The 16,075-nt window shown below is 41.8% G+C and overlaps 1 protein-coding gene across 1 annotated transcript in view; it reads left to right on the forward strand.

Annotated features, from left to right (window-relative positions):
- Positions 1-16,075, forward strand: part of NRXN3 (neurexin 3) — a 965,840-nt gene that overhangs the window by 23,852 nt on the left and 925,913 nt on the right. Inside the window, exon 2 of the mRNA XM_009993910.1 lies at positions 8,228-8,245. Coding sequence (XP_009992212.1) covers positions 8,228-8,245 — 18 coding nt within the window. The remainder of the gene's footprint in view (positions 1-8,227; positions 8,246-16,075) is intronic.

Genomic DNA, 16,075 nt, shown 5'->3' on the forward strand with positions numbered 1-16,075 from the left:
GGGAAAGAGAAATCACCTTCCTCTTTTTACCGCTGAAGGTGGCCTACAAAGATGCAAAACCAACTTTCTGTGTAATGCTGCCACGGCTCCTAATATACAAAAGGCTTATAAATAGTGGTCCTAAATATTGTACCTAAAGGCAGGAATGTAATTTCCCCCTTTTTTTTTTTCTGTGAGTGGCCACTTAGGTGGAAAAAGCTTTGGCACTTCTAGTATGTAGCATGAAGAACCATATGTCAGCTTTTGCTGTTTGTGTGGAACACTGAGTGACAAATTGTAGTGTTTGTGGAGGAGCCTGTATGTGTGTAAGTTGGGAATGCACTGCCAGAGTGTTCTGCTTTTTCTGTGATCTGCTTTGTTTGTCCTCTGGTATCTGTTCCTCCTTCACAAGCTTGTTCTTGGCCCTAGTGTTGCAAGTGAATTCTAGAGCAGATGAGCTCTTGATGTTGTGTGATACTGCTTAACAGAAAGAGAACAGACAGTCTGGATCTGCACCAGGCCCTGTTCAGAAACAAGGATCTCCAAAGAGGTAGAGTGCTCTTAGGCTGATTTGTTCAAACACAGTCTATATTTCTTATTCATAAACTTGTTGGCCTGTGTTTCTGGTAAGAATAATAGCTTTGTTCTAAATGGATTTTTGGCCAGATTGTATAGTACTGTATGCCCCAGGGGAGAGGCAGGCTTCTGATGGGTTTAGACCTGTGCTAAAATATAGTTAAATAGGTGACCTGATGCAATTAAACCAAGGATAGAATTCAAAACTGGTCCTATTGTAGATAACTTAGATGTCTCTTTACTGTAGACATAGAATAGCTGTCATATGCAGAAGGTCTTGAAGGACCAGCACTCTTCAGTTTAGAAGTGGAGGGTGTGAGTTATAATCAAGAGTGCTGTGGTGATGCTGAATAGAAAATGTTTAATCATAATGTTTTATAAAGCAGTAGGTAGGGCATACCTAATGAGATACATTCAGGTATAGGTTTTAAATGAACAAACAAAAATACTACTTCACACCACAGGACTTGTAGTTCTAGAACAGACTAGGCAAATTCAAGGAGGAAAAAGTCCATGTAGAACTGTTAAATATTTTACCCATGGTGCAACCTCCACCAGTCTGTTGTTGCTGGAAGCTGTTAATGAGGGTGCTGTGAATTTTCTCTGTTCCTTTGACTCTTCCCCAAGTACCTGTGCTTGGCTGCTGTCAGAGGCTCTGCTCTGTTACCGAAGCTCTTAGCTTGTGATGCCTGGCAGCTGTTACTGACAAGATTGTCTGGGGAGAGTGCATTTTGAATTAGAAGAATAAAGTCATAGAAAATGGGATTGGAAAAGGTCTCAAGGGCGAACTAGTCCTTCCAAGACAGTATCAGGTATATCTAAAAAATTAATGATAAATACTTGTCTAGCCTTTTCTTAATAGTCTCCAATACTGGTGGCTAACTCCCAGTAACCAAGCTATTCCAGAGCCTCACTACCCTGTTGCTGCCAAATTTTTCAAATAGTGAACTGAAACTTGCCTTTCTGCATCATAAGTTTCTTCTTATTCTGTCTGTGGTGGATATGGAGGGACACTTTGCTTTTTTCTGCTTGTACCTGCACTTCAGCTCTATGTCTTACGTGCTCCACAAGACTGTGGACACAGCTGGCTGAATGGAAATGTACAGAGGTGCTGTGCAAAATAGTAGGGAGCAAATCCTTTTTTTCCTCCGGTGCCCAGGCACCTATAATGGAATAGAAAGAAACTTCATCCTGGAGTGCTCAGGTGATGTATCTAGGCAGTTTAAGTGAAGATCATGAGATTGTTCGGAGGGCACTAAGTAATTGCATTCTGGTTGGATTTTTGGTAGTAGCAGGCTACAGGACCATTAATGTTTCCACCAGCAATGTAGTCAGGGCCCTGAGGAATGTGCATGACCATATTTGTTGGGATGTGTGGGAGAAGATGACACTTTGACTGAAAGCTGTGAAATCAACAAGCAGCTTTATCTAAGAATAGTAATGATACAGAGTTAATTAGAGGGATCATTATTAATTCATTTATCTAGAAATTTTTTTACTGTTTTTTTACTCCTACTGGAGCTAAGTCACTCTGTGCATTGGTTTCTGAAAGCAGCAGGCATACTTAATCCATCCATACCACGTTAATATGAAAACATTTTTCTAAATGGCCAGGCAATTGTATCAAAACCATAGTGGCTTGCAAATGCCTCCCCAGCTAGTTATACCACACACTCTGTCTGAGCATCTTGATTACCTGAGAGGAGAAAGCTTGACTCCTTGAGGTAAAGGTTCTGTTTTATTTAGTAGGCACAGGATCCACTCAAATTTTATTCACTTTAGGGGTGACATACTCAGGTACAAGTCACTCAACCTCAGATTTGACCCTGTGGAAAGGGCAGGCTGCCCACAACATTATTGCACACGGGGTGGAAAAGAGCATTGGAGGCATCAAATCACCATTAGTCATTCAGATAAGACTTGAAATCACATCCCTTCACCTCATTTAAATCAGGAGTGCTTTAAAATCACATGGCACTTATAGTAGAATAAGCCAAGTTTCATGCTGCCTATTTAAGTAGTTCTTGTTGTTCTAACTCTGACATGCTAAACTGCTGTATGGTGTTTAACAGCTTATAGGAACATCTGTCTCTTTCACTTCAGAGCTGGCTGCATTTCAATACTGGATGAATGATTCCTGTATTCACAGCTAATAAGTGCTTTGGGATCCCAAGTATTAGCTGTGCAAAGGCACAATACCACAAATGCCTGCAATTCTGTGCAACGTATCAAGTGAGTACTATTCCCAAGAGACTGCAGCCTAAGAGATCCCATGCGACAAAGGGCACAGAGAAATGTAATTGATTGTAATGAACTTGTTTGTGTACGTGTCACCACTTGCCTCTACTGAATAAAATCAGAATTGTTCAACACTCCATTAACACAAATTACAGGGTCCTATTCTTTTGGAGTGAGACAATAAGGCCTGCACCTGCTAGTACTGTGAAGTTTTTCATGATCCCAGTGTGCAGCTCAGTGATAGACATGGGCTTGAGTGGTCTTGGATTTGTTTCAGTATCCTAAACATTTAGCAAATTTAATAGAATTGGTAAAACTTACTTTTGTGGCAATTCCATTGGAATCTGTGGAAGGATACCAGGCATGGAGCCTATTACCAGAGTAAGACAAAAGTGTTAAGTCAACATGAGGGATGAAGTCATGACATTATCAAATAACTGTCAAGTCTTTTATGAATTTAACAGAGCCAAGATTTTAACCTTGTTGACCATATGTAGAACAGCCTTTAAGGTGCCTCTCTTCTGTGTAAGTGTGGGTACTACAAGAGTGTTATGCTAATGTTTGGAATTTATGTCATTATAGAGCCTATATTTACCCAAGCAAATTGTTGTTAGAAGCTGTTTATGCAATGTAAATGCTATTTCTTGTTAGGTTGCTGTAACCCTCCTCAGAATCTGTACAGCTTTACACCAACAACACTGGTCCCCAACAGCTTGATGTAGGAGATGATGTAGGACCATGTGTTTGCCTTTACCTTAACAAACAAGGTGTTAGGATGGAATGAGACCCCTTGCCAAATCAGCATCTGGAATTAACACTTTGATGAAGTATCAAATTAATGAAGGCTTAGCTCATTGCTATTTGAGGGATTTCCAGCTCTGCCAAAATGCATCTTTTCATTGTATTGTTAAAATGTTGCATCAGAGCTCAGTTAAGAGGAAATCACTCTGTTCTGAGTCACCAGCATCTCTTACTCTTACACCACAGGAGTCCAGGCTGGCTCAACACATATCTTCTAAATAACTTCACAGACTGCCAAAAAAGCATCAGTCTCTGGTCTCAAAACTGTTCTCATATATACCAGTAAATTAAAGCATGTGACTGAGAGTTCCCAACCAGTCGTGCTTCTACCAGTGGAACATACATTTTCTGTATTTGCAGCATGATGAGACCCAAACCTGCTTTAGAAAATCTTGTTAAGTTGTCAAGAACTGAACAAGTTTCAGAACAAGGTCGTTTTCCTGTCTAAAGGCAAGATCTGCCCTTATTTGGGGTTGGATCTCCTATGGCAAAAAGGTGCCTCTAAGTCTTATAATTGTTGCCATCCTCTTTTTCCCGGTTTCTGCCTGCTCCCCAGTCCTGTCCACACACTTGTGTTCATAGAGAGGCTAAGCACAGGGCCCTGCAGGGGGATGTTGAAGGGCTTGAGGGTCTCATAGTACAAGACAGTGTTGCTCACTTCTAGGTGCTTATTTCCACTTAGTCTAGGATGCTCCTGCCTGACAGCTGGCTTATGATAAATGAATTCAGTCAGTGGCTCTCAGTTTAGCTGCCAGAAGACAACTGTCCGCAGCCCATCGAAGTGGGAAACAAGACTGAATGGACCATGGAGATAGGAACAAAGTAGGTCTCTTCCGGTCAGGGTGTTGTGTACTGTTAGGACTTGTGTGCATAGAAAGTCTGTGCTTTCACTTCCAGTTGGAAAGAGAAGTGCACTCTGATGTCACCATATTGCTAAACTTCATGTTAAAAATGTTAGATTACCTCAGATGTTTCCTCTACAGTCACAGGAATTATCTGAGCTATAATAATGTTTTCTTTGTTCCTCCAGCTTCTCTCCATCCTCCTCCTTCCCTTTCCACCCCACCCAGATGGATGGGGTGGCACCAGACGAAGGCAGCAGCCCTGCTGATCCTTCATTCAACCCAGCTATTAGCATGAAAGAACAAAACCAAACAACATCAATTTGCAGCTCAGCCCTTTACAAAGGAGCAATAAATTGACTCTTGTGTACAGGATAAAGCAAACTCTGCCTTTCTTTTGTTAAGAGGCAGACCTTTCTGTGTTTGAAGTGCTCTGAGCACTCTGAGCTAGAGAAAGTGGAGAAACCTCCGTCTGCACGCCAATAGGTCCCATGGTAACTGGGCTTTTTGTTAGCCATGGGTTCTCTGTGCTCCTTGGTTCAGTCAGGGAGCACTGTACTTCCTCAGTTCCTGTGGCAGGTAGGAGTTCCCTCTGGGGGGAGGAAGGTAGCACTGATGGAAGAGGAAGAGATTAGAGACATGTTTTGAGCAGTCCTTTTGAAAACAAGCCAGAAAAACATTTAAAGAATTTGTGAGACTGTCTCAGATGACAGGGTATGAAGGAGAGTCAACTGAGGTCCCCGAATCTGGTCAGTCTGCCTAGTTGCTATCTCTATCTTCTGTCTTTCCTGAGGCATTAGATTTCTTCTAATTGTGGAGCCACCAGCCATGAGGTACTGATGCTGCATCAGAGCTTTCTTATGAAGGGTCTCTCTTGTCAACATACGCAACCACAGTTTTAATTGTGCACCACAGCCGAGTGGCACGTCACATTGCAGCAGTGTTATGGGGTTTCCTGCGAGGGAATCTCATGGATATGACACGGTGGAATTTAGTGTAGGGTCTACTGCGAGGACCGACTGGCTGTGTGTCATTTTTGTCTTCACAAAAAAAGCAGTGCTTTCTCACGAATATTTTAAAATAAAAACATAGGTACTTTGACCGGTTTTTAATCGGCATTTGCCAGCAGATACCACATGGGGGTGTGTCTGCAATACAAGAAACTCCTGTATTTAGTATGGGACCTGGGCTGCCACATAGGTAAACACAGCAAAAGTGTCCCAGAGGTGCAAATAGTGACTTTTCTGATGCAGCTAGTATATAGAGAAATTGTGTTGAGTGGAGTCTTTCCAAGAAAGATAGAACAAAAAGTTGTAAGTGTGAAACCAATCAGGATCAGGGATGCCTGCTCTTAGGGACATGAGAACAAAAAATAGGGGTAAACAGAAATCCCTTTGCTGTCTGCCTCCTGTTACTTGCCATTGAGAAACTACCTTTTAGAGATGCTCATGTACCTCTTAACTCTTCATTGTTCCCCTTTTTAACAGCTTCATGACCTGTTTAATTCACTCACAGTTAAATAAGTATTATTTCAAGCAGTGTATCAGTTACAGCTCACTGCCTCCTCTCTTATTTGCTTAATGTGTTTATCCCTGGCTCACCCTTGGTTAGCTCTTTTCTTTGCCCTTTCTATCTGCTGATCCTTTTTATTCCCTAAACATCCCATGAATTTCCTCCTGGAGCACAGATAGCCTGGTAAGGCTGCCTGCTGCCTGGGCCCTCAAGGTAGCCTTGACTGCAGCTGTGCCAGCTCCTTTGTCAGGCATGCAGGGAGCCTCAGAGGACAACATGGGTCTAGAGCTTTGTATCTGCTTAAACTAGTCCTTGGGGCAGCTGCTGGATTATCAGAGACATTTGTAGTACCTTATGGTGCTTCCTTCTTCCTGTTCTGAAATGTGCGATCATCTCCTCTGACTGCCACTGATTTTTTTGAAGCAACATCTCAAGTCCTAGCTGTGGACTTGAGAATTCTTTGGCATCGTACTCATATTCTGCAGTGGTGTTTAAGGGCCTGCTCCTTCCTTTTGCCCCGGTTTTCCTTTTCCGTTCCATCCTCAGTGCATTGCTACCTGATGCTTGTTTTCTTTTCCTACCTGCAGAGAATCAGTTTCAGGCAAACTTTGAGTACTATGGGTCCTTTCAGACTCGCATGCCAAGACACCAGTTCTTAGATTCAATTATGTGTTAGAAGAGGAAAGGTAACAAATAACACCTATTAGATCTGACATACATATGTTGTAGAAGCTATGGAAATTAAATGAGTAGATGCAATAGTCCCTTCCCTTTTTGTGCATTGTCTTATTTGGGTTGTTACCTCCTTGGGGAAGAATGGCTTGGTATATGTGTGGTGTACCACAGAGACTTTTCCTTTAATGGTTCTGGAGTCATTACAAAGTGATAGATAAAATGCAACAGAAAGTTATGAACAATAAACATGCACAGGAATCGCTTGCTCACCACTGAAATCCAAATGTCTCAGGAAGACAAGTGGCACTGGTTTCACATCAACACAGCCAAGTTTGGACAGGAAGGGGGAATATGGATGGAAATTGGAGGGGATATTTGGGGAAGGTGAATGTATTCTTAGACCTTGGTGTGTAGTCAAAGCACCCAGCATGTCATGCTCCTAGACCTGTCACAGAAGTGGTGTAGGATCTGAAGTAGTCCAATGCATTAATGTATTGTTTTGAAGTCCTACTGGAAGGACGATACCTGCAGCAACAGAGCTCCTGGGCAAGGTATAAGCTTCCAGGCAGGAACACTACCTATGGGCCTGGTTCAGTTCATTTTTTACTTTGGAGGGCTGCCTTGGAAGGAAAATATAGATCTAATCTAATCCCTTAAGATTTCAGGAGTTCCTCCATCATAGTGTTAGGATAAGTGTACCTATTCAGAGCAAGACTAAATTTGGGATGCTAAAAAAGTTATGAGAAGCATTATTTTTTCAGAGTGCATTCTCTGGGATTGGTGGGCTCTTCCTGAAACAGGCACTGCATTTGAAGATACGCCTTTTCTGTGATCAGCACTGTACCTTACATCATTTTACTCCTCTCTTTTTTTAATGGACTAATTTATTCTGAGTTTTATGTGATTGATTCTGAAAAGTGGTCTTATGTCACAAAGAGAAAAAATATTGGATGACTTTTCATCTGAATTCAGCATCTTCTGAAAAGACATGTGGGTTGTGCAAGCCTCAGGCACTCCTTCCCCACCGCTACTGTCTGCAATGAAGGATGTTGTTTTGGGAATGACGGGCAGGAGGAATGAAAAGGAATGGGCTCTCTTCTAGTCTTTGGGTCTATGTTGAGTGTCTTGCACCTCGTCATAAATTCACATGGCCCCTCATAAAAGGGGAGCAGGTTATTTTATTTTTTCTGAAAACTTGCTTGAATTTATGTGCAACAGAAGAAGCCTGATGCAGGCAAGTTAGATTTTGTTTCTTTCTTTTGCATTTCTGTGTGAAAAACAGTAGAATATTGTAACTACTACTCTTATAGGAACTGACGTGGCTTGGTTCTATCTGATTCCAGGAACTCTCTCCGGACAGATATGATGGTGGATTCCCTTTACATGCACAGCGGAGAGGGAGCCAGTGCCTCCTCCCTTGCATGGCTGGGTGCTTGGCTGCAGATGGGTGGCCTTCAAACAAACCTAATTACTTCTGGTTTTGCATGAAATTGATTTCCATGCAAAGATGCTGAGTTGCTGTGTGCATCTCTAATGGCTTTTCTTTCTTCTCTCTCTCTTTTTCCCTTTTCTGCTTTCTGCTTGCCATGAAAACACCTCAACAGATGTCAATCGTATTCCAGGTAAGTGTTGCTTTTGCTGAGCTGGAAAGCTGCTCTTTAAGGAGTGGTGGTGGGCAGTTACCAGGGGCAGAATTGTCATCCTGCTTCTCAGACCGTACAGAACAAATCTTCATGTTGGACAACACAGGGTTTGGATTGCAAAGTCCTTGCTAAAAGGAGGGCTTCATAGTAGCAAAGATCACAAACTTCCCTCTTCAGAGATTATATTGTGGTGGTCAGTTAAAGGGACGTTTTATGAATCAAAATTACATTAAAAATGGTTGCTTGTATTGCTGATTACCTGACATTGAACATTGCATTATATACAGTTTATTTCTGTGTGTAGTCTAGCATACAAATCTAGTTCAGTCACTTCCATTCTTCTAGTGCAGTCTACTCTATTTGCTAGTCCCACGGATAACCTATTGAGTTTCATTTCCACTAAAAAGGGTTTTTTTTGTTGTTGCTTTATTTTGGTGTTTAAAAACCAGTAAGTATCTATCTGGCCGAATGTGAATGTGTGATATTATTTAGGTATCAAAACGTTAATTACTGACAGGGCACAAATGATTCATTTAAAAGGAAAAAATAATGTGTTTTATATGCTTGTTTATTGGGGGATTTGTACCACAAGGAAGTATTTTACCACAGAGAACTCCAAACCTCTCTCCTCCTATTTCTTTCTTGTTGCTGAAAGGATCTAAGTTCCTCAACTTCAGCTCCAGGGGTTAATAGAACTAGATAACCTTAAGCTGTGGTCCATGTCCTGTTGCCACTGAGACTTAAGAAATTAATTTTTTACCTCATGCTCAGGCAACTCCTCTGGGTTTATCATTATGTGAAACGAAAATGAGCCCAGGGAAGCAGCTGGTGTTGCCCTGGCTGGAGTGAGATGATAGGCAAGTCGAGGCTCTTTTCCTTCTCAGCTTTCTACGTATCTTTGCTAAACCTGACCTGGAATGAGTTTTCTGTTCAGTTTGCTTCTTTCCAGCAGTTGGATAATCATATTTTGTGAAATGCTTCAGAGAGATGCAATGAGGGCCAGCTGCTTGGGTAATTTCCCTGCATGTTTAGCCTTTTGGCTTCTCTGGTCAGCCCCTTTCTTATTCTGCTGAGGTCTTTGCATTCTGTTTACACCTCAGCTGGCAATAACAGGCATGGAAGTGGCCAAATGGCAGATGTTGCTTGGCATGCCTTGGAAAAAAAAAGGCTTTGTCAACTGTAACATTGAATCTTTTAAGTAACCCATGAGGCCGAACATGTATCTTCCCTGCTTCAGTCTGAAGTGTCCAGGAACTCCTGTCTCCTCCAATCTTGGCAGGATCTGGCAGGACAAACACCACTTACTTGGGGTCACAGGTGTCTCCATCACATCATTAAGCTGTTGGTGTCTGTGGCAGAGGAGAGTGGTTGAATTGGGAAGGCATAGCCTTGCCATGCTCTACCAGTAGGACTCATGATATTATGCCATTAATGAGTGTTACCTTGATCAACATCAGGGCCATCTCCAAGGCCTGCACAGTGTGCAAGGGATGACAGCGTTACAAATAGGGGCCCAAACAGAGGTGGCACAACCAGGACAGGACCACACTGCTCTTCCTGTAGGCACTCTGGAAGAGTCCATCCTTCTTACTTCTGAATGGGCTCTTCTGCCCCACTGCCCTTTCATTCTCATTATTTACATGCCTGGATGCTCATTTTTATCCTCTGCATTGCTTATACACATATGTTCTTGTTCTCAGGACTGCTCTGTGCTTTCTCACATGGATTTCTAGTCACATGTAAATGCTTTTTTCTATGTCCTCTTGCACTCATCTGTATGTTTTCAGGCTGATAATTACCCACACCTCATTGTTAGGCTCTGTAACTCTTTACTTCTAGGCAGTCTGGTCCCTCTGCTCACCTTCCCTTGGGGAGGATGCTGGCATTGCTGCATGACTGGGCAGTGGTGTGGACCAATGTGAAGGGATGGGTGTGCACTTCCCCTCTGCCTGGCTGTGCAGAGGCTTTGTTCCTGCTCAGCCATCCAGGTAGCTGTATTATGAGGACAGATCCCTAGGACCCTGTCAAAACGGTTACTATAACCGTCCATTGTTCGCAGTACAAATTATTAATTTTATGAGATAGTGGTAAATACCCACAGGCAGGAAAAGGGCTATAAAGAGCACATTGATTAACTGAATATTTTTGATTATTGAATTAACAGGTTAGAACTAATTACCCAGCAAGAGAAGGTAGCTGTGAATAGGCTGTGGCTGGCAGCAGTAGGAACCACAGACCTCTGCTGGGCACAGTTCCTGCAAAGTCCAAAGAGGTTGGTCTTCTTCATAGTAAACAAAAATGTGTAGCTTGAGCCTTTCCTGGCTGCAAGGTGTCTGATTATGAAGAAGGGGTATTCTGGCTACAGGGGCTGGTCTGCTACCCTCCTTTCCAGAGCCATCTGAAGCTCTTATCCGGCTTATTTCACAAATGAAAGAAGTTTTTCAGATGTTAGCCCAGGTGCCCTGCAAATATGATATGAGTAGTCACAAAATAACACCACCACATTGTAAACATCAAAGTCAAGCATTTAGAGCAGGGCCCTGGAGTTGGGACTGTTGCTATCTGTTCTCAGCTGGGTGACTGACTCACTGTGTCATGTAGAGGAGGAACAACTTCTCTTTTCAGTACTTCAGTTTTCCCTTTTGGTTTATAGCTGCAGCTTCATCTCACCTTCACAACATGCTTAGAGATTTTGGGCTGAACACTATAGAGGTTAAGAGCCTTATTACAGAGGTTAAATGCATCGGCTGGGGAGCGGTGTGCGGCACACACCAGAATGGATGGCTCTGTCAACTCTACACAGTATTTACCCCTTTCTTTGAACCCTCTGCTCTTCGCCAGTGGTCTAGGTTCTGAAAGACAAATTGTTGGGGAATAAACAGTAGATCAAGGAGCAAGTGATTTGCTCTGGCCTCATTTTTATTTTATTTTTTTTTAGTGGAAGAATATATCCAGAAGTAAGAACTAAATATGGGTCCTTGATATTATGGTGACTGGTACTGATAACTGGTGTTGTCAGAGTTTAAATAGTGCTTTGCCTATTCATGCCACTCATCCTTTGTGGGAGAGATCTTCAGATGTTAATGGAGAAGAGGTTAAGAGATGAAGTTCTGGGCATTTTCTGTCACGTTGTTATTGCTGACTAGAATTTGCATGTAACTGAATGGACACAACCTAGTAGAAATGACCTGGTTAGTTGGGCCCCTGAGGAAAAATTAGACTTTGTTTGCCTGAGCAACTCCTTCCTAAGGGTACAGAGATCCTTGAAGGCACAAATGTACTAGCACTTCTTAAATCCAGGTCTTTAATATTCAAAATTCATCTTTTAATGCTTCTTTCTCTTCTTCATCTCAGGGTTGCTGTGTTGGTCTGCCTCCAGAACTCTGTGTCATAGGGTCATTTAAGCAGCACCTGGACGTTAGCTTTTGCTTTCTTGAAGCTGAACTCTTCTTTTTGGGCATGAAAATGTGTGAATTGTGTTGTAGCTCATCTTAAGTTTCCTATTTGCAGAAGGTAGTAGGTCATAGTAATAATCCACCCATGCTACTCACACAGGTGTTTGAAACCCGTTTGTACAGATTTATGTTCTTCTTCACAGGTGCCACCATTGTTTTAATTATTGAATGCCCTTTGCACAGGTACTGTCCCCAAATCAGACTCCCTGAAATGTGAATTCTTTTCATCTCTATGTACTCAGTTTGCAAAAATATGGCAGTAGTGATGACTCGGGTCAGAGCCAGAATTAATCTAGCCCAGAAGTGTCTTTTTATGAACGTAGATGCTTTGAAAGAAGTGTGAGAAACTACACTAGTATTGATCTTCTCCTTATATACATTTGTGGTTTCTGGTGATCAGGGTTTAAGGACTTTCTGACTTGATACTTCATCCAGATAATGAACTTGTGCAGTCATTGATTGGCATATTTTCTCTGGAAGTGTCCCTTCTTTGTTTTATTAATCCACTTATATTTTTTTTAACTCCATTGTATCCTGTGATAACAAATCCCATTGTTTAATCATTCAAATGTGGAAAGCACTTTCTTACACTTGTTTTTACACCTGTTACTTGAGTATTTCATTCAGTGACTCCTATTTCTTTTTTTTCTGACAGGGGAAAAAAGATTTCCCATGTTCATGTGTTCTGTATGATTTGGGATTTTACCTGTTGTCATATGTATTGTTGGAAATGTCTTTTCCAAGCTGAAGGATTCTATTCCATGCCTAACAGTTCTTCTTTTCCCAACTTATGTACATACTTGATCAAGTGCTCTGATTTGCTGTGATACACATCATCTTATGGGTAAGCCATAAAATGTATTGGCCCTCAGATATTGCTCCTTGCACATATTCTCTTGTGCATGAAGCCATCTTTGCAAATACTTGCAAAAAGTTAATTTTCATGCCTTCAAACACCACCAGGTTTGTAGCCATCCCTGTGTGAATACTTCTAGGAATATGCCATGTGCAGTGTCAGAATGCTGTTTCTACTGTCAGGGAAAGCAGATGGTGTGATTTGGTCAGTATTTCTGCCCATAGATGTTGGGGTAAACTACTTTCTCTTTGGCTTCTACCTCATGCTCTTATTCTTTGATCACTCAGAGTAGGTGCCACTCACCCTGACTCACTGCCGCCAATAATGACAAAACCTATCCTGGAATTACATAGCAGAGGAAGCAAAGGGGATGGAAACGAGGAGCTAGCACAGCTGTTGTGTGTAATTGGATTGGAAGTAGGCCTCCGGCTACAATAGCAGAACTGCACTCCCGGCTGGCCTCACTGCTGGGGCCTGTGAGGAGCCCTTGGCTGTTGTGCATATCATGGTTGAGTCAAACAAAAATGACTGCTCCCCAGCATGTGCTACGGCTTTGCCCAGATAGAAAAAACAGGCACCATGTATGCCAGCAGCCAAGGAATCAGGTCATACTCTTGGCAAAGCTGACCTATCTAGTAGGTAAGAGGTCTGAATTATGTTTCAGAATGATTTTTCCTCATCATCCATTCTTCACATCTCTCAGGACTTCTGAGTCCTATCCTTTGGCTCTGCTGGAATGCCTTCTCTTTGGTACACTGGGGCTCTTAGGGAGTCGTCTTTGGTCTTGGATTTTAGATAACATCAAGAAGCCTATTTTAAGTGGACCATGTGGGAGACAAGGGACTTGTCAGCTCTCCTACCTATCTAGAAAATGGAACAGCTCATGGAATTAAGGTAGGATGCTCAGAGGAGAAAAAAATTATCTATTTCTTAAGGAATTACTGGTTTTAGGAAATTAGGAAGTGTAAACAACAGACTCCATTACTCATCAGAGTACTATTTTCTATAGCAGACATAATTTTATTTTTTGAAGAATCCCTGCTTTGCATGATTTCTTTTTTTTAGCTGTGCTGTAAAGGATTTGCATGTATACCCTGGACCAGAGGGCATGATGCCCTGCCTCAGACATATATTGCAGGTGTCCCTGTGATTGTTTCCGTGGGTCATGGAGCCTGATGCCCAGGGAAGGATCCTCTGTGGATAGTCCTGCCCTCGGGGAGAGCTGGGCTGCTGCCTGGCAATCTCTCTTCCCATTCATTAAAAGCTTTTGGGCTAATTATCTGGCAGCATCATTAAAACAGAAATACTACCTGCCTTAACAGAGCGATTCAGCGGTGCACACAAACCCACGCACATGTGCACACCCCCAGAGCATGGGCCTAATAGCATGGGACAAGCTATAATTAACTAGATGGAGGAGTCCATCTTCCTTTGTTGCTGCAATCAGTTGTCACTCTCAGCTGTGTTTTGTGCTCTCCCCATCTTCTTAGGTTTTGTGACTTTCTCATTTTAAGTGCTAAGCACACAAATGTGGTGCTGGGGAGTGGAGGTGAGGTTCAAACTGCCTTCAAGGTTTCCTTCATTTTCTCCTCTACCCTGAAAATTGCCCTATCTAATCCTTAAAGAGAACTGCTGTGAAATTACATTGCTCTTTTGTATCATTGTACTCTGAAGCTACTTTAAAGAATGTCCTTCTGGCTTCATAAGAATCCAGTGTTGGCCTTTGAGACTTTGTGCAATTAGAGCCACTTATTTTTACTATTTTTATATAGAAAGCAGATGGTTAACTTTTTAAATAAAAGTAATTATTTGAAATTATGTTTTGAAGTAAAAGGAGATTACTATTAAACTTTAAGAAAATAATACTGATTTGGTAGTAGTTTAAAGAAGTATCAAGAAACCTCCCAGATCTAAATAGGAAAAGTCAGTTTTGGCAGGCATAAATCATAGCCAGAGAGCAGAGTTTATTTGTTTGTCTGCCCTAAGCAATGAACATATTATTTTAATAACAAATCAATGTTCTGAAGAAGTTAGGCACTTTCTCTTCATGTTACTGCTAAAGTCTGAAGAAGCTGAGGCTCCAGAGAATGAGCACAAGCAGATGCTTATAATTATTTAAGAAACCTGTTGAGAGCCCTCTTCCAAAGCCATGTGCCTGTCCTTACTGTCACATTTGAAGTTCAGGAATAGCAAGTCATTACATTCCCAACTTCGACATAAAATTTTGTTGCAGGCAGATAAGCTATTTATTCAGAGGGTTTCCTAAAACTTTCCCAGAGCATTTGCTACCCACCATTTTTGTTGGGCAGCAGTTGTGCTCAGGTGGTAGATTATTATAAAAATTACTAGAAAGCACTCAACCCCTGGACCACTGTGACTCATGTAGGTTTGTGTCAACCTTTTCCCATTTTTACCCTGGCTGAGTTTGCAGCCCTGAGGCTTTAAGCAGGGTTTCATGTTGAACAAAACTAAGATTAAAAAGAAAACATTTAGGTGGAAATCCGTCAGTTTTGGCAGGCATAAATCATAGCCAGAGAGCAGAGTTTATTTGTTTGTCTGCCCTAAGCAATGAACATATTATTTTAATAACAAATCAATGTTCTGAAGAAGTTAGGCACTTTCTCTTCATGTTACTGCTAAAGTCTGAAGAAGCTGAGGCTCCAGAGAATGAGCACAAGCAGATGCTTATAATTATTTAAGAAACCTGTTGAGAGCCCTCTTCCAAAGCCATGTGCCTGTCCTTACTGTCACATTTGAAGTTCAGGAATAGCAAGTCATTACATTCCCAACTTCGACATAAAATTTTGTTGCAGGCAGATAAGCTATTTATTCAGAGGGTTTCCTAAAACTTTCCCAGAGCATTTGCTACCCACCATTTTTGTTGGGCAGCAGTTGTGCTCAGGTGGTAGATTATTATAAAAATTACTAGAAAGCACTCAACCCCTGGACCACTGTGACTCATGTAGGTTTGTGTCAACCTTTTCCCATTTTTACCCTGGCTGAGTTTGCAGCCCTGAGGCTTTAAGCAGGGTTTCATGTTGAACAAAACTAAGATTAAAAAGAAAACATTTAGGTGGAAATCCAGGTTTTCTTACAGGATTCTTCTGGAATTGGATGGCTGTTGGCACAAACAATAGTTGTTTATGTGAATAGTGTGCTTTGGGGCCTGATGAGTTCATTTAGCATCCTGAGCTTGGTGAAAGTTGTGCTGGCCTTTATGGGCTGCTCTTGATGCCCCAATAGCATGGTTATGGTTATCTCCCCTGTTCTAGCAAAATCTAGTCTAATTTGCAGATCTGAACAATTCTCGTGCCTCTGGCACTGGTTTGTTTGATGCTCTGCTAGTTTGTCTCCATAAGCAAGTGCTATCCCATGCCACCTTGAGATTACATTGACTTTTATGATTTGAAAATTGCTTTAATGTCTTGTTATATCTTAAAACAAATGTAAAGGTGAGACAATGATGTCAGTTCGTGTTTTCAGTGTTGATTTTACTGT

The sequence above is a fragment of the Chaetura pelagica genome, unplaced genomic scaffold, assembly GCF_000747805.2.
Source record: "Chaetura pelagica isolate M959 unplaced genomic scaffold, ChaPel_1.0 scaffold11, whole genome shotgun sequence".
In the NCBI taxonomy this organism is placed as follows: Eukaryota; Metazoa; Chordata; class Aves; order Apodiformes; family Apodidae; genus Chaetura; species Chaetura pelagica.